At 41.5% G+C, this 23,881-nt stretch overlaps 1 protein-coding gene across 7 annotated transcripts in view; it reads left to right on the top strand.

Moving 5' to 3' along the window:
* FOXN3 (forkhead box N3) overlaps nucleotides 1–23,881 on the top strand; it is a 205,088-nt gene that overhangs the window by 96,995 nt on the left and 84,212 nt on the right. For all 7 annotated transcript variants that reach the window (XM_054515189.1, XM_036383974.2, XM_036383978.2 and 4 more), the window contains one exon: nucleotides 6,843–6,979. In XM_054515189.1, the coding sequence (XP_054371164.1) occupies nucleotides 6,843–6,979 (137 nt within the window). The remainder of the gene's footprint in view (nucleotides 1–6,842; nucleotides 6,980–23,881) is intronic.

Raw genomic sequence — 23,881 nt, 5'->3', positions numbered from 1 at the left:
AAAGGAGTAACTAGAGAACCCCCAGACTCATATGCAAGGTGTAGGCAAGCTGTTAGAGAGGATAAAGTTTTAGTATTGTCTGTGACCACCCATAAAAAACTACTTAAAATGGGAGAATCTGTGTAGGACAGCAGAGCAAGCAACATTATGACTTTCTTGATAACTTGAAATACCAATGAGTAAGCTAAGCAATGGAGTTTTAAACAGACCAGCAGACCAACTTAGGCATCTGATCTTAAATCTTCCTGAGTGCTTGCCAGGCAAATAGTTTAAAATTTGTTATGTAATATATTTTCCAAGTTTTGAAACTAGTATGCTATTTCTGCCTCATGTAAATGAAGGAACTAGTTCTGAGTTGGTTTTGTTTTAGTAGTGATACCCTTCATTTGGAGGAGCATGATACTAACATGAGGGATGAGTAGCTGAACTAAAAAAGTAAGGTGAGTTCTTGTCAGCACTGTCTGCAAGTGAACGGCATAGAGCTGGCTTTGAGCAGTGTTCCTGGTTGCCTAGGTTCTCTCTCCTTGGATATTGAAAAACATCTCTGCCCTTGCCATCATAGTGTTGATTCAACACAGCATCAGGGGTCACAACAGGCTTGCATTTTCTAGTCTTGGTGAATTTTGCTGTCATGAACCACTTCTTTCCCATAGTGCCAGCACAACGTTTGCAAACCTTCAAGGGTAGAGGTATATTTAGTGAAGTATGTGTAATTTGTGTTGTATTGTGGGATGGCTTTGAAGTCACTTGGCAGGTTTCTTTGCTTAGTACAAGAAAGTTATTTAAGCAAGTCATTCTCTCCTGAGGTGGATTTTGGAGTGATTATTGTGTTCCTCTCAGTGCACTTCAGAGCTGAAGACAGGGTGTCATAAGGTGCAACTTGGAAAGTATTTTACTTGCCTTCTTTCTTCTCAATTGCTTCTCAATTTCCTCATGAAAATACCTCACATTTCTTGTTAAATATATTTTTTCATAGGATGAGAAAAGGGGAATTTGTATTTAGGAGGAATTCCTGATGATAGTTTGCTGTTCCTGGGAACCAGCCAGAAACTTGTTTTAGTCAGAGTTTCCAGAATTGCTCTGCTTTCTGTATGACTGCAGTGTCAGGTGGCGAGTGAAGTACCCTGCTCTTTTATGGATAGACTCTTCCATCAGGCCTTGTTCTCTTAGGTGCTTTTGCAGGTCCTTGCTTCCTGACAGCCTTGGGTGTGCTCTCACCACCCCCAGAGGCTTCCTGCACAGGTGTGAGCAGTCAACAGTGACAACAGTGTCAGCAAGGTGCCTGATGGCTTTGTGCTGCTACATTAGATGTGGTGCAGTCATAGAAGTTGAGAAATATGCTTCTGCAATTCTGGTCTAAAACGATTATCTTTTTCAGGTTCTGGTCTTGGATGTAGTTACTCAAACTGTTGTTTTAAATTCTGTGGTGAGATGTATAGTTCTATCCTACAATTCTTTTTGTTCCTGTAGAAGCCCTTCTGTGATCATACTGAACAGTTGGACCTGTAGAAGCTGTTGGGCATTCCCATGGATAAGCAGAGTGGCAAATCTTTGTGAAAGGTTTGCTTCAAGCCTGCTGTTGCAGCATATCTGGACACAATGAGCTCAGGATAAATATTTCTTTAAAGTAAGAACCTTTAATACCCAGTAATCTCTCCACTATTACTTGCAAAGAGATCACCTGTTGTAACAACAGTAGGTTTCATCCACAAGAGAAACCTTTTGATGGTGAGTTACTGACAACAAAAGTTTCCTAATCATTGAAGAAGGTGATATTAATGATATTCACAGGTCCTGTGTTAACAGCTGCAGCAACCTCCACTGGGTTAGGCAGGGACAGATGTCACAGTGACGTGACTTCAGTATTTGATAGCTTGGGGCTGCAGATGTTAGTTGCTAATGCCCGTTTTTGAGTAATAGGAAATTTCTGCTTTTTCTCTTTGCTTTTATGGTTACTGAAGCCAATGTGACATACTTTTCAGATGGTGTACATCTGCACCCCTTCAGTCTGTGTAGCTGCCTGGTTCATAGCGATGATCATTTTGGTTCAAGAAAGCCTAGCGATGGCCACTCATCCCCTCCTGATCTGATAGTGGAGAAGTAAGTACCGATCTGCTCAGTGGCAGCTGTTGTTTTTGAGTAGCAAGGTCCTTAACTCAGAGCTGTGTTAAAATTCTCAGCCTGCTGGCAGAGTTTAGGTGTGTGAGCAGAGCTCTGGAGTCACTTGTGGGCGTCTTGTTTTGGTTCCTCTCCTCCCAGCCTCCAGGCACCTGTGTTGGTGCCCAGGCTCTCGGCGTCCCTGGTTTCCCATGCACAGCCTGGCCTTTCCCTGAGGGCTGTCTGCCAGCCTTGCTGCCCAGCTCACCCCAGCCCCTGTACCCCTGCTCTGTGTCATACTGCTTTTGCCATTTGTCTTACAAGCTGCTTTCTGTCCAGCCAGAGTCCTGGTTTTCCTTTTTCAGTGTGCTGTTTCACAAGGTGCATCAGGATGTCACCAGGGCTCCTGCTGCAGAAGGGAACAGTTCCCATTCCCCTCCCTGTGTCCCCACATTCCTCCTCTGCTTTGCCACAGCTCTCTGGATGCTTGTCACACCCTTCATGTGAGCCAGCGTAATGAATGTAACTTACATCAAATTGTGTGAGAAAAACAGTTTTCTTTGAGGAAAATGACTGAAATGGGCTTATGGAAGAAGGCCCAGGCACATGCAAGGCATCACAGAGGAAAAAAAAAAATCTCCCTTTTGGCAGATTTCCCTTAAGGTTCTGTTCCCTTGGGGACCATCTTGGTGGTGATGCTGCTGCAAGAGATATGGGTACCTGGGGCTGCTCCTCCAGGCAGATACAAAGTGAAGATGTTACCAGAGCTTCAGAAGGGAAAATTTGGATATGCCAACATCTCCCTGAGCCCGTGCTTTGTGGTTTCTGTATCTGCTTTCTTCCCAAAGCTTTGTTTTGGCCAGACTTGTTTTTATGGCAGTGAAAAGAACAGCTCTGTGAAAAAGGTTGTGTTCCTAACACATTTCAAGTCTGTGCTAAAATAACCAGGGAACAAAATTCTTCAAATAAACACTATCTGGAATTTTTATGTAGATGGATGTAGCCCCTGCAGTACCAAAATCTGACCGTGCAAACCCAATACAATGGGTTGTGTACTTTTTCCCAGCCACTGGTCTCAGAAAGAGCTCAACACACAATTCTTTTAATTGAGCTTTGGGCAGGCAGTAGCTGATGTGTGAGGCCAGGTAGTTGTGAGGTATATGCTGGCAAAACCTTGACAATGAGGAGTTTTACTAGTGGATAATGCTATTAATTCCCAACTATAGCAATTGAAAGTGCTGACAAGCAGCATTTTAATTATTTTAGAATTTCAATGTTACTAAAAAATGACCAAACATAATATTAATAGGTTGTGTAAAGTCGTATTTAAAAACTTCTATGTGCAGTCCATTGGAAGAAAAAACAAGTGAACACTGAGTGTATCATGTACCTTTCTTTTCTTGGCAATGCACTGACTTTAGTTGCTGGGAGGGAATCAGAATTGGATATTTGATATATGAGAGAGCAAATTTGTTAACAAATTGCGAGTTAGTACACAGTATTGTGCACAATCTACATATATCTGTTAAGTGATGTTAAAAGGAGTAGCAATTTCTCCATGTGAAAAATAATCAGGATTGTTTTTAAACAAAGTATTCAATCAGACTTTCGTTGGGTAACTCTGTTTCTCTCTCTCCCCATTAGCACCTCTGAAGTAGTTTACCCTCAACTATAGTTTACCCTTGGACCACATGAAGAGGACTTGTAATAACATTCCCCAGTTTTTAATCACCTTAACCAGGAATCAGTGCAGAAGCTGCAACCTGTGTTCGGCAGGAGGGAGGTGGTTGTGCCTGGCCCTGGGAGGAGGTGGCATGTGGGGCTGAGGATATCAGGGGGCTCTTATCCACTCCTCAGTCACTTGTTGCCTGGGAGACAAATGTAATCCAGAGATTTTTTTTTGACCCTTCCTTGCTGGTTTTTGATTGGAGTCACTATTGACTTTTGGCTTGGAGGAGGTAGTGAAGCAGCACGCCAAGTGTCATAAGATGGAAATTAATCACTACCGACGGGTCTGAGCTCCAGTGATTTCCTTTCCCTGTGATTGCTCTGTACATGGGAAGACTAATGACACATCTGAACAGACAGTTAACAAAGCTCTTCACACCTCCTAACAGTCAAGAAGGTTTCTCAACCAGATGTCACTTCAGTTTTCCTTTTTATTCATGCTCTGTTATGTGATTGTGGAAAAACAAAAGTAACTGTCTTAAAAGAGAACATTGCAAAGTTGGCAAGCTTTGCCTTAAATTACATTTGTTTTTGCTAGTAAATTATAAGTCAGTTCGGTTGCAGTGAAAATATAGCAAATCTGCCTTCCCAGTGGTTTTTTTAACGAGGAGTGTACTTCTCAATATTTTTTGTCAGAGTTCCTGTTTTTCAGTGAGATTATTTCTGGCTTTTGCAAGAATATGGGCAAACCACACAAACTTATCTTAACAGTAATGAAAGGTTTTGAAGTCAGTCTTCAGTAGTGACTTCATATTGTAAGGCCCTCAGCTTAAACTAACTGATGGGTTTTGGGGAGTAATATCTTCCAGGTAGATGACAAGGCTGTCTTAGAAGTAAATGAAAAAACAGAGAAGTTTGGAAACAATATGTTGTGTTCCAGTAAGTACAAATAAGGTAGATGGTATTTAAGTGTAGCTTTTTTTATAAGCTTATCCCATGCTGTAAGAAGTAAGGAATCCAGCAAAGGTTTTCTCCTGAAAAATTTTCCTAGTTTTGCTCATTGCTTGCTTAAAAGGAAATTTTATGTTCTTAGTCTGGGTCTTGGATAGAGCGTGGAAGTGGAATTTGGGATGTTTGAATTCTATTTTTGACTCTGTCCTTTGCCTAAGAATCACTTACTGGCCTTGTCATGTGTCTGGCTCATTGTCCCATATTTTAGGAGGGCTAAGTGTAACAGCCTCCTCCTTGCAGACTGGTGTGAGGACTGTGGTGCACAGCTTCCTCAGCTGACAGTAGCACAGGATCTCTCAGTTGTTGACTGTAGTGCTTTGCTAAAATCAGAGCCACAGAGGCTTGCTGGCTTCTCTCTACCCCTTTAGTTTTGGGCTTTTTTCACCATATCAGGACCTTGCTTCATTTCAAGTGCTGGAAGATATCTCCCCTTAGACTCTTCTGTGGCCTCCTAGTAGGGCACTTTTGGGCAGTAAAAGGATGGATGGGCTTGAACCCTGCAAGCCATCCTGAAGAGTCTTGACCCCATGCTCCTGTTCCACCAGAGCAGCATGCAGCCCTGCTTCTTTCTGACAGAAGACTGTCATAGCTCCTGTGGGTTGTGCTGGCTGCTCTCCTTTTCCTTCAAGCCAAGTCCCACATGGTGCTGGAAACTTTCTAGGTGCACACACAGCCATCCAGGGACATTGCAGAAGACTTTTGTTTTTCATTTATTTTTGGGGAGGAGAACTTGGTGCACATTTGCTCTCTGTAAGCACTTTGCATGTTGCACTGTGTATCCTAAAGCTGTCCGTGGGGCAGAGGAGCACTTAGGAAGTGGTAGGGCAAAGATACAAGTTTTCAAAAGGAAACAGTTGTCTGGTTTTGGTCTTCTATACGGTTTAAGAAAATAGTGTCCTTCTTCTGATGTGATTCTGTGTGCGTGTCTGTGTGTGCTTGTTCTTTAACTGAGAGCTTTGTTTCACTGATAGAAGTTGAAGCAGAGGAAAGGCATGGTCCTGGGTTGAAAAGCAGCTAGAGGCAGTAATACAGCCTCCCCCACCTGTTCCAGAAACCATCAACATTTACCAAAAAATCTTAGCATAATGCCTTGAATGCCTGTCAGTTGAGTTCAGTCAACAGTTAGGATTTGTGTTTGCTTTTGTGTATGATCAAGCACAGCAACACTGCTCCTGAACTATCATTCCATATGCTTTCATAGTGAAGCTGAGGAAAAGTTTTCATATTTGTTTGAGAACTCACACAATCCAAAATCCTCAGCTTGACCTCTGATGGGATTGAGACAAGAAATGAAATTGCACTGCTTGTAACTGCAGAATAAACACTGAATTTAGTGTAATCTTTACTTTACAGATTAACTGCTGGTGTTGTTCCTTGAGTCCAGAAAGGGTAATTACAGTAACTGTTGTTTTAGCTGATCACAATTTCACAACACACTTAAATGGTTATACTCTGATTATACTGTGGGCTTTTTTTTTTTTTTAGTATTAGTTCGTTGGTTTGTTTTGGGTTTTTTTGGTATTTTTTTTTCCCTCTGGGGAGAAAAGATGATTAATTTCCTCTTGTAGTATAATGGTATTGATGTCATGTGGGTTGGAGGATTAAGTCCTTATATTTTTAAAACAGTTGCTAGGGTGTTTAACCCTCTCCTTTTTAGCCTTGTTTCTGTTTGTATAACAGCAAAAGGAAAAGAAAACTACTTCAAAAAACAAGATACTTCTTTTCAAAGTTTCTGTTTAACGGTTAACTGTAGCTTCTTATTTTTCCAATATGAGGTGATTGGAAAATTGCCAGATATTATTAAATCCTATTAACTAGTAACAAGAGAGAGGGGGAGAAAGAGCAACCAAACATTCATTCTTTTTTTCCCTCAGAATTGTGATTTAAATCATATAGTCATAATACATTATTAATGGGGCAATAATCTCTGGCAAGCAAGTTATATTCGCTTCTGTCAGACAAAAAACCCAAACCCACTGCTTTTCCTGACAAAAACTGCTAAATAAATACGGCTGTGCCATTAGATCAAATATTTGATTTTTTAAAAAATCTTTTTCTCTTTGCAGAGTATTGGAAAGGGGTCCTTGTGGTGTATAGACCCAGAATATAGACAAAATCTTATTCAGGCTTTGAAAAAGACACCCTATCACCCATATTCGCATGTGTTCAATACACCTCCCACATCTCCTCAGGCATATCAAAGGTAAGAACTAGATGCATTTTACAATTCTAAATGTTTTCCTGCCGTGTTGGGTATGATTCTTTGGTAAGACACTAAATGTAATCAAGGGATACAGTTTGGAATGTGTGAGTGTGGAAAGCCCCGGACCGCGGGTCTGGCCTGGCCTTTTCCACTGTGTCCAGGGCACCTTTTACCTGCGCATGGCCCTGCTGGCATCAGCGTTCCTGAGCAGAGCCTGCAGGCTTCCTGCAACAGCCCTTTGGCAGAGGAGCACCTGGAATAAAAATGCAGATGAGCAAATGGAGAGCTCTGAAGTGCCCACTTATCCCCTTTGGTGAAGGCACGATTCCCTCCCTCGCTCAGAGGAGATGGGCTCATTCTTCTCCTAGGAGAGCTGAGGGCCGATGTTGCCTGTGCAGCTTCAGGATGTCCACCAGGTTGAGCTGGTGCCCAGGTGGCTTGACCAGCCCTTGGTGGTGGATGGGCGTCCTTTAGGATTAGCCTGGATTTTCTCCTTTGCTTCAGTGAAACAGACATGGGGTGGTGTTTTTCTGTTCATTTTGCATTTTTTTGATCTGGCATTCATTTATGACCAGTGTTAGCAAAGAGACATAATCTATGGCTGCCATCCGCAAGGCAGGAAAGCAGGGCGCTGAGGTTTGGCAGACCTGCGTTCTCCTCGATGCCGGTAAGGGCCGGGAATGCGGTTCATGGCCCGTGCTTCCCCCTCAGGACGGGGAAGGTGTGCTGAGCCAGCCGCAGCAGGGCCCGCAGCAGCACCGGGACTGAGCGGTGGGGTTGTTCTTGTTATTTTTCCGCGTTAGTGTTGAGGCTGGCGGGAGGGAGGGAGGGCAGCGGCCGGCAGGGCAGCGTGATGGTCGCTGTGGTGACGGCGCGTCTCCCGGCAACGCGCGGGCCGGGCCGGGCCGGGCCGGCGCTGCCGCCTCACGGGCCCCCGGGCTCGGCCGCGCCGTTGCCGCGGTAACGGCGATCCCGGCACGGCGCTGGCAATGGAGACCCTGCGCCCGCTGTTGTGTCGGGGGATCGCCCCGGTGGCCGGGGATGCCCCTGGGCCCCTGGATTGTATTCTGGAAGCCAGGGCGTGACCAGGGGTGAGGGGTGCCGAGGCGGTGCAGCTTGGCTGTCCCGGTGTTCATGGGGTGCTGGGCAAACACTGTCCCTAGCACCACCTGTGGAAGTACCCCTCACTACTGTGCTCGGCAGGACAGATGAATAATTTAGGTAATGGATTAAAACTGTAATTTGTGCATTTGAACAAAGCATGTTTCCTGGCCCTTGCTTTATTGTCACTGCTGCCTTTTAAAGAGTATTAATTCTCATACAGATTTATTGGTAAATTCTCATATTGAGTAGAAGTGTAATGTACATCTGACATAGAAATTGAGAGATTTTGATCCCTTCTAATCCCCACAAACAGAAAAATCTAGCATACACATGCAGTTGAAAGCCTGAGGACTCCCATTTTTCTAAGGGTGAAGTGACTGTTGACTCAATGGGCTGGGTTTGCCAGAACCGCTGTGGAATTTGGTGGCAGATGTTGGCAGCAGGACAACGACTTGGGCAGCTCTTCTAGGCTAGGCTGAAGGAGGCAATGCAGCAGCACTGCTGTGGGCAGTCCTTGCAGGGATGAATCCTTAGAGACACCCTGTCTGGGTGTCAGGGAGCACACAGGGGCACAGCTAGCCTCTGTCCTGCACAGCCCTGTGCCCACTGCTCCCCTGTCCTCATCCTGCACAGCCCTGTGCCCACTGCTCCCCTGTCCCCATCCTGCACAGCCCTGTGCCTGCTGCTCCCCTGTCCCCATCCTGCGCAGCCCTGTGCCCGCTGCTCCCCTGTCCTCATCCTGCACAGCCCTGTGCCCACTGCTCCCCTGTCTTCATCCTGTACAGCCCTGTGCCCACTGCTCCCCTGTCCCCATCCTGCAGAGCCCTGTGCCTGCTGCTCCCCTGTCTTCATCCTGCACAGCCCTGTGCCCACTGCTCCCCTGTCCTCATCCTGCACAGCCCTGTGCCCACTGCTGCTCTGTGCTTGCTGTATGTGGCAAAGGATGCCTGCAGAGTCACAGACCTTGGGCAGAGGTTGTGCTGCCCTCTTCCAGTGGGGTGTGTGTCCAGAACCTCACAGCCTGTTTTCATGAGTGGGAGAAGAGAGGACTACTGGCAGGTGCCAGACAGTACAGGATTTAAGAAGTGGGTTTCAATCACTACCTGCTTTCAGCACTGCCCAGTCTAGCTGAGCAAGGGAGAAGGAGGAGTCTGCTGAAACACTGACAAGCAAGTCCCAAAACTGAAAGGGAAGGTTTTTCTCCTTGGAGCCCATGGGATGTCTGAGCTGCTGCTACATTGCTTGTGCTGCCAAGTGCTTTGGAGTCTTCCTTGTAATGACTGCATCATAAAACAAAGAGCTTGTGTGGTTGAAGGAGCAAATGCCTTGCAAATACAGCAAAGGCCAGGTTTTATATGAAGAAATTGTGGTCTTACTGTTACTTTTACTTGGCTATCTTTCAGCATTTCCACTGTTAAATAAAACTTAATATCCCCATAGTATTCTAAAATATTTATTCATTCTGCTGCTAATGACTGGTGAAACGTCAACATGAAGCTGGTCTAGCCTATCAGTGACTTTTGAATTAATTCTGGATTGGCAGTTACATGGTAATTTTCTGAATAAATTTCCAATATATTCTCAACGAGTTGAATATTCCCTGTGCATTTGGAAAAAAACAGTAATCCCATGTGTAAGTGATTGCTTTCTCATGTGTACAAAGACTTCAGGAGGGGTAGAAAATGTAAATCCACTCCACCATAGTCAGATCTCCAGAGCAATGCATCGTCATAGTAACAAATTCTAAGGGGAATTTTTCTTATGGTGAAGACAGTACATCTAGAAAAAAATCCTTGGGTGGCAGAGGCTTTGCTGTCTGTCCATCTTATGAAATGGAAGTCCACAACTAAGAGAAGCTATGTCGCTTAATATTAATTAAATATATCTGGAACCAGATAATGTGCCAATATTATTCCAGGCTCTAGGAATAAGGGTCAGCTGGTGAAATTCCACGGGGGCAAATTGACCTATTCCTTGTCTTTATCAGATGTTTTAAAAGAATAAAGATGCACAAATGAATCACATGTTCTGTTTAGTATCTGCATAAGCAGCTTAGGGTAGAATTGAGCACAGAGTGGAGGAATGCATTGTAAAAATATCCCAAGCATGATGATTACTGAATACATAAATTCCCCTTTTCCTGAACATAGTTAAATTAATTGCATCAGATAATTCAGTTTCATGACTTCAGTAGAGCATCCTGCATAAATGTGACAGGGGTGGACCTTTTATGAAGGAGTTTCATGATGCGAACCCATTCATTTGGATGGCTGAGTGAGTGTTATACCAGTGTCATTTGAGATTAAAATGACTCAAGCCATGACATTTGGACTACACTGGGTTCCATGTATAGGAGACATTTTGGGGGAAAAGGCAACCTTGCTGTCATTGTACATAAGAAGGAACTTCAGACTGCAGTTGTCTGAATTTGCTCCTTCAATTCAGGGCAAAGATTACCTGTAAGCTGTTAGAAGAGAAGAAGTAGAATATCACAAGGTGAATTATTTAATTTTAATTGGCTTGGATGTGTGTTCTTAAAAATCAATACTCACAACAAACAAAACCCCTTGGGTTTTTATCTGGTTCTTCTAATTGAAGCATGTGTCATAAAGCACGTCGTTTATGATGAATTTAAAGAGCAAACTAACACTGATACACATCATTACAAAGGAAGAGCTCTCCTTGGTGTCGAAAAATAGGCATGTTAGACTAATGTGTATCTTCTTAAATTTTACAATTATTTTGGCAATAGCAACTTTGAAATATATTTATAGATACATACTTGGTTAAATAAAAGTACAAGCCATGAGCTCCTTAAACATTCATCATTTCTCCATTGTCTTGTCTTTTGATACCTCTTTCTGATAAAAATATTCTTTAGCCCAAGGTTGAGATTAGAAAAAGAGACTTTGTGGTTATGAACCCTTGTCTAACTTCTGAAATTTATTTGTAGAGACACAGAGAAAGATTTGTGAAACCTGGTGGATAAAGCTTTGTTCCTGAAAATCCAAGTTTTACAAATCACTGTGAGAAAGTGGTGGCCATCACTGTGAGCTCTGTGGTAAATGGCAGGAGAGGTGACCTGGGCATGCTTTCATTTGCATTTGTCTATTTTAAGGCCGAAAGCACACAGTTTTATCACTCAGGCCTGCCCTTCTGCTCCCACTTCACCCGTGGGAGCAGTGCAGCTCTGCTGGAGGAACAACTTCAAATATTTACAGGTTTTGACTTTACTGTCACAGCTTCCACCTTTTGCAGTTCTTTATTGAAGATACATCAAAGTTGTAGGTTATCACATTTGACAAATTATAAGCACCCTTCCTATCTGTACATTGCATTGAGATCAGATGTGATCTGTGACCATTTGGGGAAGTTGGTGAAACAACCTTTTCCTATTCACTGAAAGACTTTTCGGGTGTCTCCTATAGAAAAGACATGATTTGGTTGCCCTTTGCAGTCTGGAAACATGTGTTTAATTCTGTGTTACTGTTTTTGCTTTTGATAGGGAATGAAGCTGATCATAGGGATGTCTAATACTAATTTCTGTGCATGTTACAACCACTTTATCAAGAAAGATCTAACTATTTTACTTCCTATGCAGAGTCAGAATGAGTTTTCTTCTCTTGGTGTGGTGTTAAGGTGGAGTCTTCTGGGAATTTTTGTTTTGTTATTTTCATAATTTTGTAGTTTGTGAGATCATAGAGAATACAAGTTCTTCTGAAGTGTGCCCTCTGCCACCATCACATGCCTTAATTTGAAGACCATCTATACTTCAGGATTATGTTGCTTTATTTCTGTTTTCTGGCAAGTTAGATGATATTGGTTTAGTTTGGTGTCAGGTATGAACAGCAAAGAGAACTTCTGCTGGAGTGAATGCACTGATAAGTGCATAAATATTTGAGGATTTCTCAATCCAGGACTTGGTTTCTAACATATTCTTACCAGTTCTCTAACCATTAGATTTCTGTGATCCCACTGAACACAGTTTCAGGAAACAAAACAGATCAACTCTTCTTACTTTTAAAAAGGCTCTTTTTCTTTTTCTTTTTCTTTTTCTTTTTCTTTTTCTTTTTCTTTTTCTTTTTCTTTTTCTTTTTCTTTTTCTTTTTCTTTTTCTTTTTCTTTTTCTTTTTCTTTTTCTTTTTCTTTCTTTTCTTTTTTACACCTTACAGCATGAAGGATGTGTAGGGAGGAAAGATAAATTCAGAAAGGTGACCATAGATCCTGGACAGAAAAAGAGGAGCAGAAAGTCTGAATCTGATCTCTCTAACATACAGTTTCATGCAGGAATGGCTGGTAGAAATACAAATGACCCTCTAATCACATCTTCATTCCTCTCAAAATTAGTCACATGCTTCTGAGACTTTTCAACTGAAATGTTTTCAATTCTTTCTCATTCATACCTCCAGAAAGAAGAAATATCATTTTTTCCATTTACATGTCAAATACATGAAGATTTGGTTGAGTCCTTGTTTTGTTTGCATGTATTTAGACTTTTGGTAAAGTACTGTAAAGCAGAGTCCTTAGTCTGTCATCTTTCTATAGATGTCAGGCAAACACCAGCTCATTGCTTTATGATGTTATTTTTCATGGTTCCATTTGTGAACAGTCTTTCCAGTTACTTGGCTTCTTAGGCTCTTTTTCCCCTCCTCTGTGCCTTCTGTAGATAAATATAGCCTTATTCCAAAGATAACTTGGAATGGTACCGTAGATATTTCCACTAAGTTCATGGGAAAAAGAAAGTGTAGGGATCTGTTTTGAAATTTTTGTTGCTTTGTTTGTAAAACCCTCTGTAGGCCTGGGTGTTCCCTTATGAAAGTTCTTAGAGTGGCCTCATTGACAGAGCTGTGAGTTGCTGGCTGCAGGAACTTGAAGCACGTGGATGCTGTGCTTCTGTTTGTCTGCAGCTCCTCATCCCTCTTCCTTGCTGCCCTGGAGCGTGTGCTGGTGCAGGTAGGGCAGGGTTGCACAGTGCATGAGCTGTGGGGTGGAGCAGAAAGCAGAGGGTGTGAGGGACATCTCACCTTTGGTCCCTGGGCACTGAGTGGATGTGTCCCCCTTCATGCCATTAACAGCCCTTGTGTCACTGTGACAGCTGCAGCCGTTGTGTAGATGGGGAGGCCTGTGCAGCATTCAGGAACAGTTCACTGAAGTTTTAGGAGTTGAAAATTCAGACTCAGGAAGGAGTGTTAGTGCAATGAACAGTGGTCACCATGAGCATCACATTTGTTAATCATATAATATTACAGCCATGTAAGTTATCTGACTTCTGAATTTGAAAACAGACTCGTGAAGCTTGGGAAGCCACAAATAGTATCATAGTAGTGTGTCACATCTTGCTGCTCTTGGATTATGAAAAGGTTTTTTTGTATTTCAATAACTCAAGTTAAATTTTTAATTTAGTTTTAATCATGCTCTTGTATTTTCTTTTAGATTTTCTTCACTTCTCTATTAGTTATTGGGCTTTACTTTGATGCTTGTATAAAGAAAAATTGACAGGGAAAGTCACATTATTTGTAGTTCTGTTGTAAAAGTGATGTTCATGGAACAATTCTTAATGTTATGCTAATAGTGATGAACTACTAGTAAAAAATATTAAGATAACTTGAATCTTTAAAACAATGGGTAAGGGATGGCTTTATGTGTAATGGTTATGATTTTAAGGCATGCTACAATTTAACTCTTTATTGTATATTTAATAATTGTTTAAACTCAAAGTTAAGGGGCATTGACTATTTCCAAGAATTGCAGCTCTGTCTTAAACAAAAGCCTGTGTGGACCGTTCATCATTTCACCTAGCATTTTAATATATTTTAGGGAATAGAGAACATGTTTAAAATGTGAGGCAGCTGTTGTAGTTTATGCAAAACTCTGAATATTTGTGTAACCAATTTGTTCCATATGCAATCTTTCTTTGATAATATCAGTTTTACACACAGGTTCAAAGGCCCTGCAGACTTGGAGTAGTCCACTTGAGTCCAAGAGCTGTAGGAACTGATTGCAGGCGACCCATCTTCTCCCCAGGTCATAAGGGAAGGTGACAGATCTACTGAAAATCCTGGTTGTCCATAGAGGAATGTCCAGGAGGGAGCATGGCCAGAGAGAACCATTTCCTCTTCTCTGCATGGTGTTAGTGGGAAGCAGAGCATAAGAGGGACACATTTCATTGCTGCTCACAGTATGACTGTGGAGAATGTTAACAAGGTGGTGTCCAGGTGATCAAGGTGGCCCATCAGGCCTTGTGTTAGCCAGCAGAGGTACAAAACTGAGCTACATGGTGCACCATCAGCTTGGGCCCTGGGCCATTGGACCTTGCAGAACAGCTGGTCCTTGTTCTGAACAAAATCCTCTGATTCCCTCATCTCCCATTTATAAGGGTCACCCATGTGCTAAGCCAGGCTTGCTCCAATAGTGTTTCCAGTTATCTTATGCATACAGTTAAAAGAAAGTGCAGTTTCATTTCATACCTGTGTGTATTAAACCCAGTATTGCTCAAAGTATCAATCAGTCTTTCTATGAATTATTTCTTTTAAAGTACAGATGTCCTATTTCTTCAGTATCTGTATTTTTTTTTAGATAAAAAGCTTAAAAGATGTTTTAGTGGGTTAGTTCTTTTGAACCTTTATTGACTAATTCACTTTTTCTGGGATGTGTTGTATGCATATGTGTATATACAGGCTGCTGTATGGTGGTGGTGTAGTATCTCTGTATCATTTGATACCCTTTCTGGAGAAGGCAGGTTTATTAATTTGTTTAAAGAGAGTACATTTTGGCATAATTTCTTTTGTTATAGTATTGTTATAGTATTTGAATGCTTGAATCATAATTTTTGTCATTGTCAGGTATGACTTAACTTCTGATGTCAGAAAGCCTCAGCTCAAGTCTGGAGTTGTCTCATGCAGGTTGTGATTACTGACCATGTTTTTTCTGGCTTTTATAACTCTATCACCTGGGTTCCTGTTGTACGCAGTTTTCAGTGTGTGTGGATCTGCCCTCTGTATGACTATAAGTAAAAGTGATATTTCTCCTATTTTGATGGAACTGGCTTTTGTAGGAATAAAACTTGCAGGTTTTGCTAGAGTTTCATTTCTCAGCAGTCTCCAGGGTTCAGATGAGTAAAACCAGAAAGGGCTTAAATGGTATTAAAATGCCTTTTTCTGAACTTGTGGAACAAAAAGCATAGAGTCCTTCTTAATACAAAAACTTCTTTACACTTGGGTTTTGAATTTTGACTTGGAAAAATCAAGCTGCTTGTTTCATCAGAATAAAGTAATTATATAAAACGGTTTTGGAGGTGTTGGAGGATCCTTAGCAGAGAAATTTCTATTCTCCTCAAAGTTCTCTGTGCTGGGGAACTGAGATTGTTTTCCTTACCACCTCATTGTCCTGGAGTAAAAGAATGGAGGGTGAGAGGTATGTCTCTTTGCTTGTCCAGTGCAACAGTGACTTGATAAAACAGTTGTTCCTCTTTCCCCTTGCTAAACAGAAGTACTCAGCACTTGCACTTCTTGTTCTTTTTCAGTAAAGCACTGTTGAAACTCTGGAGGTTATATTTGATTTTCTGTAGTGTGTTTTTTCACAGATGTTTTGACTTTATTATGGAAACCCCATAGTCCTGTGAGGCAGTTTTGTTGCAGCCATACACAAGTGAGAATTCAGAGGCCATGTTTTAGATAGATTTCGAGAAATTGAATTCAATTGAATTTTTTTTGTTGGCTTTCTTTCCATTCCAGGTGTCCCTGAGACCAGTCTGTAGGCATGCGGTACTCATTGATGGTATCTGTGCTGTTTCTGAATTGTGAACCTGTTTGTAAAATGCAGCATTTTCCTCTTGGATTTTGGGGATTTTTGTTTGTTTGTTTGTTTGCTTGCTCGCTTGTTTGCTTGTTTTGCTACTGGTTGAAAGAGTGGGGATGGGAGGCTTAGGGGCAGGCTGTAAATTACTTAGTGGAACCTTAGTCTCCGACCACAGGAGAATGTTGAGGCTAATGATTAAGTGATAATCCCACAAAAGGTGGAATTTTGTTTGATTACTATGTTCACAGCTAATACAAATAAATGCATCTGGGAGAAGATTCTAGTCCTTGTGGGATTTTTACATTTAAATCAATCTCTCCAGTACTTCAAGTCCACATGGGCTGTAGAAGCAAGCACAAATTTACTGTGCTATATTATGTTGCTCTTCCACTTTCTGTGAAAAATTCATCTTTGTCATTAGGTCATATAAATGGACTAAACAGGCTGTGGGTTTCATCCGGGTGGGTTTTGTGTTGTTCTTCTTTTGATAAGGTTCCCCATTTTGTCAGAGGCTTTTTTCCCTATGACTGCATATGGTTTTAGTAATAAATGTGCAGATCTCTGGGGTTTCAGTGCACAGATATGTCTATATACTGCAGTGTACTTTTTATGTCAAAAGACAGCCTGGCTGCCAGGGAAGCTGTTCTCTCTTGCACTTAAAACAAAAATGTACTGTTTTAGGGCAGGTGACCTATTTTCATTACAAAAGAGCAAATACTCAGAGAACAGTGATGGGAGAATTGTTTGAGACAACTGGTCTGAAGAGGGTTTGTGCCATCGGTGTGGCTGGCAAACTCGTTAGGGAGGTTTGTGTTGTTGGTGAATAACTTGGGGATACCAGAAGAGGAACGTGGGTGGGGCTGCAGCCCAGCTCTCTCTGTGGGGTGAAGTTGTTTGGATTGTCGCATACAGCTGTGTATCTGTCTACCAGGGAGCATGCCTTCCACCTCTATGCATTCAGATCCTTTATTCCTTTGTGAAAGGCAAATGGCTGAAGAGGTTGGCCAACTCAAATATGAGTGTGGATCAGTGCTTTATAAAAGATCTTTCCTTTCTTTACATCCTGACTCATCCCTGCTTTGTTGACAATCCCCTCCTGTTAATTGCCAGTACTCACTCTGCCAGCTCATATGAACAGTGCAGTTATGTATGGTAATTTTTTATTGCTCTGCCCTTAAAGCATCCAAGATAGCACAGCCAGTGGGTCTTGCTAATACAATTGTAAATGTATTTCTTTCCTGGCTGGCTGCAGCATGCATGCACTTGTTCAATTTTTCTTTCATTAGCTTGTATGACATATTTTTGGTATTAGAATCAGGACTACATGGACTTTATTTGTAAAAGTAGAATAACTGTAATTTATTATTCTGGTCACTTTTAAAGGTAGTAGTCAGTGTCCAATTTTATGTAGAGGGGGTTTTGCATTTGTTTCTTATGGCCCCTTATACCTGACTGCTGTTGTCAGTTGTTCTGTGTGCTGCAGTTTTTAACCTCACTGATTGGTTCTCTGTGTTGTCTGCCTGGGTGGTATAAATATTGCAGAGCTCTACGCCTCTCACTGCTTTTTTTTTCTGTAACTATTTTTATCACAATTCCATTATATATGCTTCCAAAAGAAATTCTGTTGAAACAGTGGTTATAGGCTTGGTAGAGACTTTCCTAAGGTTAGTTTGAAAAGCTAAAGATGCTTAGAACAGACTCTCTTTTTGGCACTTCCACTTAGTTTAGAAGTGTGTTGAATCCTGTGGTTTATTCTATTGTGATGGTGGTGAGGGTGATGTTTTTTAAGACAGAATACATGGAATTTGGAAAAATGAATTGCATAGTAATGCAGATACTGAAAGTTGGGTTATTAAAAATGTAACAGCGCTTTCAAATGTCCATGGAGCATTGGAAATTCATAACTGATGGACAAGCAGGATGCAGGCCCGGTAAAAGTATATGAAAGAGAAATGTAAATTTAGCAAATTTGACATCATTTGGGTTTCATTAATTTTTATGTTTAATCTGGATAAGCAGATGGAGAAAAAAATACAAACAAAAAGGAATTGGGTTACTTTTAATTATGTAACTTTCCTGAAAAGGCGTTTTTTTTTCAGGCAGCTGTCTGATCAATGGCAAAATTCATAACAGCTCCCCACGTATTTAAGATCTCTATTAATTGGAGTTCCTTCTCTATATAAAAAATTGTTCTCTCTTTAGCTGTTTTGCATATGAAAGATGAAGAAGACCATTTTTCTCATGAGATTAAAAAAATAAATAAAACAATTAATTAGAATGAAATAATTTTCTAAACTTAAGGGAATTAATAACAAACAAAGCTTCTGGAGTACCCAGATTTTATTTTGCAACTTGCAAGTATAATATAATGTAAAAGGAAGGCTTTATACAAACACATTTATTCCATGATAGTTTAAGAGCCACAGACAGCTATATTGCTAAAGCAGTGTAGATATTTTGATTATTAAGTACATTTTGCTGCTTTTGTCTTCATGTGTAGAAGTAGACTTGGTCGGATTTGGGGGGGAAAAGAAACTGGAAATTTCTCCTGGAAGTGTTAGAGCTGGTCCTTTTCTGTCACCCTGGGGATATCACTATCAAAACTCTGCTTTGAAAATAGGGCAGTTTGCATTGATGAGCCCTATATTTTGTAATTACATGGAACAAGAGCTTTAGGAGTTTGGTTTGTGTTGAGCTTTGAAGACCCTTGGAGCAGAATCACCCGGTTGTTCAGTAGAGGGTTGCTTTTGGGCTTTTGGAGCTTTGTTGGGGAATTTTTGGTGTGTTTTCTTGTTTTTTCTTTGCAAAGTCATTTTAAGATGCTTTTGCTGCCCTTGTAGAATAGCAAACTGTCCTCTTAGTTGTGCTGGTGAAGACGCTTGTGTAGTTGTGCTTTAAGTGTGATCCTGGTGATTTGTTGTGGGGCTTTTTTGAAGTATTGGGGCTTGTCAAGGACAAGGGCCTTCTTAAAGCATTCCTACCAGTGAGAACCCATCACTGAGCCATAATCTTATTGAGATGGCACAGTGCTGTGCTAGTAAATTTATGGTATGCTTGGGTCCCAGAGGAGATTCCCTCCAGAAGAGCATGGAGGCATCATTGTGCTTCGTATTGACTGTTACAGTCTGGTGAGTGTGTGCTACAAACCTGCCTTAAAGGTTTCCTGACTTGCAAACCTGATTTTTCAAGTCAGTTCAATGCCATAGGAAAGTCTTCCAGTGCCAGGAAAAAGAGGGGGAAAATGCTTTACCTCAGCTTCATGATTCCTCGGAGTTCACAAGCTTGGTGAAAAAGGGTCATTTGCTAGGCACAGCTTGGCATTCTGCTGCATCTTTCAGCCTGGTGTTCTAATGCAGCAGCAGTGCAGCAGCCTGGGCTGGCACAGGCATTTGGAGTGCTTTGGAGCAGGCAAACACTACCCAGGGACTCTGACCTGAGGAGAGGGGACTGGTCTTCACTTGCTATCTTCTGATTACCAGGTTTCAAACTGCAGTGTAGAAAAGGGAGGTTGCTTTGATGCCATAAACAAGTTAATAATATCTCTCTGTAGACACAATTACTTGATTTTCAGGCGGATGTCTCTCTGCTGCTGTTGTATTGCTGCTGTGAACAGATTTTGACAGTAGGATGGAAAACTTCCCATTTTAATAGCATATGAGAAGGAGCCAAGTACACAGACCCTGGATTATCTTCCCTTGGTCATTGACCAGGTGCAAATAATGAACTTACTAGACTGAATTAGTTCCTTAAAGGAGATTGTCTGAAATCCATCTGGTAGAGTGCTGAAAAGCAGACTCAATAAAATTCTAGAAAATTGCCTGTAGAAAAGAGTTTTCTGCTGGCAGGAAGCTGAATTGGATGACCTGAGGAGAGCCCTTAGTCTGAAATTTGTGACACAAAGGCAAACAGAAATAAGTGATGGATCCTGAGCACATTTGCAAACTGCATTTTCAAGACATGGAAAATTTAAATGCCCTTATTCAGCTGATCTATAATATGAATTCCTCAGCAAAGTCTTGCATTGTGGATGGCTTTAGTGTGGTGGGAAAATCTAGCATTCCAAGGATGGTAATATGTGCAGAATTTCCTTATTACCCATCTTAACTGAGCCACTGAGACACCACCTGACCTGGTGCAAATGAAGAAAAATCATCATTAAGTTTCAGTCTGTGTTCATACTTGCTATCAATTTCTATGACCAGAGATAAATGCTGTGTCCTTACTGTGTATAAGTTACACACCCACACCATTCCCGAAGGTTCTTGCAGTCACAAACTGCTTTTTTCTCCAGTGGTAGTGAGATACTGGCTGAGCATTCCTTTCTACACACGTATATTTGTTGCTGTCTCTTTGCAGTTATGGTAGATTCCCTAAATCTAGTGAGACTCAAGTGTCTTGTGTGTTGACTTCTGCAGGAGTCTCAGCATCTGACAGCTTGTCTCTCACTGATGCTCTGCAAGAAGTGTTTATCTTTCAGGAGAGTGAAGCAGGTTGTATAATTTTCCTGTTTTGATGCTAATCTGTTCTTCATGACATGCCTCCTCATAGATGTCTGAAGACAGCAGTGAACAGGAGTGTGGATTTAGTCCCAGTGGTGGTTAAATTGCAGAGCACTGCTGGGGGCATGATGGAAGCAGTGTGTATCTCAGATGGAGTTTCTTGTGTTGACCTTCAGCTTCAGGACAGTAGAATGCGCTATACAATATCAAAATGTCAAAACTTAATGTGTACATTTGGTGATGTAAAAAACCAAAGCAAGCTTCTGAAGCTTTGAAAACTTCAGAAGCTTTTGGCTTCTTTTTCCTGAATCAAAACTCAGGGTTAGCCTTAGGTTTGCTGGAAATGAACATCCATTGGAAACAGCTTTTTTATGGTTTTGTTTTAATGCACTTACTAAATTGAAGTTTCCAAATACAGAAAAACTAATTTTGCTTCCAAGTCTTTTGCAAGTCTGAGAAAATTTCAGAAAATGGAAAACGGTCAACACTGCTATTCCCTTGGTAAGAGAAGTAATTGTTCCTTTTTGGCACTACCTGCAAATACAGTCATGAGCTGAAAAGTAGCAGACTTTCTTAAATCTCCTCTTTACTTGTTGTTCTTCAGGGAATTGTATTCTGGAATATTTCTTAAACTCAGACTGTCCTTTCACCACACCAATTCAGTCCCATCACGTTGATGCTTTCCTTGGCAGCTGCTGTAGGTGATGTGTGCAGCGTGCTACTCATTTCCCTCCTTCCTGCCACAGGTAGCTCTGGAGGGGCTGGCACTGCCTGTGCCACCCTGTGTGCCCAGCTGGGAGGCTTGGCCCCCTGCACGCTGCCCTCCAGCCTGCACATCACCCACAAACTTGGGGAGCTTCATCAGCCACAGTGAAGCATTCTCTGGCTCAGTGAAATTGTGCTGCTCATGCTGTGCAATTTAAAGACAAAATGCTTCCTGCTAATTATTAACAGTTAGTCTGTAGGAACAGACTCATTACAGGGGCACTGAACCCTGGCCTGCTGTCCTTTTCGGCACCTGAACAATGCGGTAGGGAGGGGACAGAATGGCAAGAGAAACTGGAGTGCTGGCACCAATTAGTCCTGAGATTAGTCCTGAAAGAGGATTGCAATTTCAAGGCCAAAAAGAGAAGGGAGTGGGTAAAAGGATTTGAAATGAGATTATAGGACCTAAAAGCGCCTTTCTTTTGTTAGGGAAATAATTCAGCAGTTTTGCTCGAGCCAGTGAGACAATCCAGTTTAGTGGCTGAAGCAAGAGATGTGTGTCCTGTTGATTTTTAAAGTTCTTTAACGAAGTTGATCCCCAGTTGTGTTTGTTACTTCTTCCTGTGAAATCCAAGTGTTTTCAACAAACAAACAAAAACATGGAGGAAAACTATTACCTCATCAAAAGGCCTGTTGTTTTTCAGGAAGCTTATTTGTATTCTTTAAAAGGGAAGCCAAGAAAAGGAGGCAGATTGAACTCTCTCTTTTCCTTTGGGGAAACTTTTTTCCCTGGTGGTTACTATGAAACTGGCACTGAAGTCACTCTTTCACGACCCATCCTACAGATGAATTTCAGTGCCAGTTTTTGTTTGTTGGCTACTCAAAGATGCAGATCAGGCAGTTCCTACTTCAATTAAAATCACCGTCTCCGGTCAGTGCCATAGTGGTGAACATCGTTCTCTTCCTTGGAGAGGGAAGTAGGCACTAAGCCTTGCTGCCCTGTTGAAGAGACCACAATACACACTCATGTATAACGCCAGAATGGTCTGGGACTGAAGACTGGAGCTTGCTTGGAGACAGCAGAAAGAGAGGTCTTCCCTCTTCCTCTCCCTCAGAAGGAGAATTACAAAAGGCGGAATTCCCAAAAAGAATTGCACATGTTGTGAACTTAATAGGAAATGTTTTGATGCAGTCTGTTCATGCAAGACTGTGTGAAATAGTGACACTTCTGCCATTCCCAAGAAGCTTTTCTCTTGGGGTGGCTTAGAGTCAGCAGTTGTGTAGGGATCACTTGGCTGTTATGCATTACCAGCTTTTTTCTTTCTTTACTTTTTCAGTGGAACTTAGTGTGAAATACCTATGCAGGCAGGTTTGAAACCTTTGCTTTCAGTTCACTGTGCTTGCAAGTACGGGGAAATTTCTCATCATGAAGGTGTAATGAGTTCTGCCATGTTCTTGATTTCCCTTCTGCATTTCACATAAGCCTTTGTTAAAGCTACTTTCATAGGCAAGTAATAGAATCATTAAGGTTTGAAAAGACCTCTAAGTTCAGTGCTTAAAGCTGTTTTCCAGTGTGGCACTGAGAGGTTAGCAAGCATCATCTTCCCACTCAGGCTACTGTAGCCTGAATAATGGGGAACACACAGAAAATAGCTTTTCCTTCAAAAGAAGGGACCCTTTATCTCTAGACAAAGCCATTAAAATAGTGCATTCTGTATCTTTCTTTGAGCTGACTTGTCATCTTTGGACTTGTTTATAACCAAGTATCTTAGTTCCCATCAAGAGCCCTTGTTGAATGCTAAATTTTTTGTCCATTTTGATTTTATTCCATTTAACTTCTCTCACATAACCTAGTGAATCTCACTTGCTGCTTTCTAGTCTTCACAAGTCTAGCTAGAGTCCCTCCAAGAAAGAGGGAGAGACGAGAGACAAATCTGTCAGCTGAGTTTCCACACAAGTTAATGAAGAAACACAGGCCCTTGTCCTGTCCATAGGAATTGTGTGAATAGCTTTAATAAGATTTAGTTGTGAAGTTATCCCATGCTGAGATGCTAAAAGCTGTACAAATGAGCTGTAAAATTTCTGAAATAGAATGAAGACAATAATAAAACCCAAAAACAGATTCAGCAGAGGAGCTAATGTGGAGGAGGAGATGGTTTATGAGCAGGGATTGATCATGACAACAGAGTGGCAGGTCCTCTTAGGAATAGGACAGAAAAATGGTTTCAAAAGAGCTAAGAATGGAATGAGATGACAGCAATTTCTGCTTAAAGTATCCAAGTCTGCTTTGCTTCAAGTCATGTTTGTCTGTGATCTGAAATTTAGGTGCTTGGATTTCTAAAAAGGAGCTGTTGCTTGAGCATGTTCCAGTTGACCTGAGAATTGCAGGTGTATTGGCCACTTCCAGCACAGGCAGCTCTCTGGGTGGTTCAGCCCTGCAAATGGCTGAGCTTGCTGCTTTCTAGTTCATGAGTATTTACTATCAGCCCTTTGTGTGTTGGCTGGAAAGTTCAGTGATGTTCTGTACATGGCAGTATAAAAAAGACTTAACTATCAGTGAAACCACCAACATGAGAATTAACTGGAGTGGTTTGGCAAAGTAATTTGTTCCATTTTTCCTTCCCTGATTTGTCAGAATTTACAATTGACACATGAAGAAAATATTTCTGCTTAATTGGTTGTAGTAAACAGATACTTTATAAATTATTGCCTCTTCAATGTTTAAAAGATTGTGTCCCATTCATTTTATGACTGATCAGTATCATTTCACTAGAATGAACAAGCTTGCATCATCTGA

Source organism: Molothrus ater, chromosome 6 (genome assembly GCF_012460135.2).
Source record: "Molothrus ater isolate BHLD 08-10-18 breed brown headed cowbird chromosome 6, BPBGC_Mater_1.1, whole genome shotgun sequence".
NCBI classification, from domain to species: Eukaryota; Metazoa; Chordata; class Aves; order Passeriformes; family Icteridae; genus Molothrus; species Molothrus ater.
The sequence above is the reverse complement of the archived record's forward strand: the minus strand, read 5'-3'. Positions and strand labels throughout refer to the sequence as shown.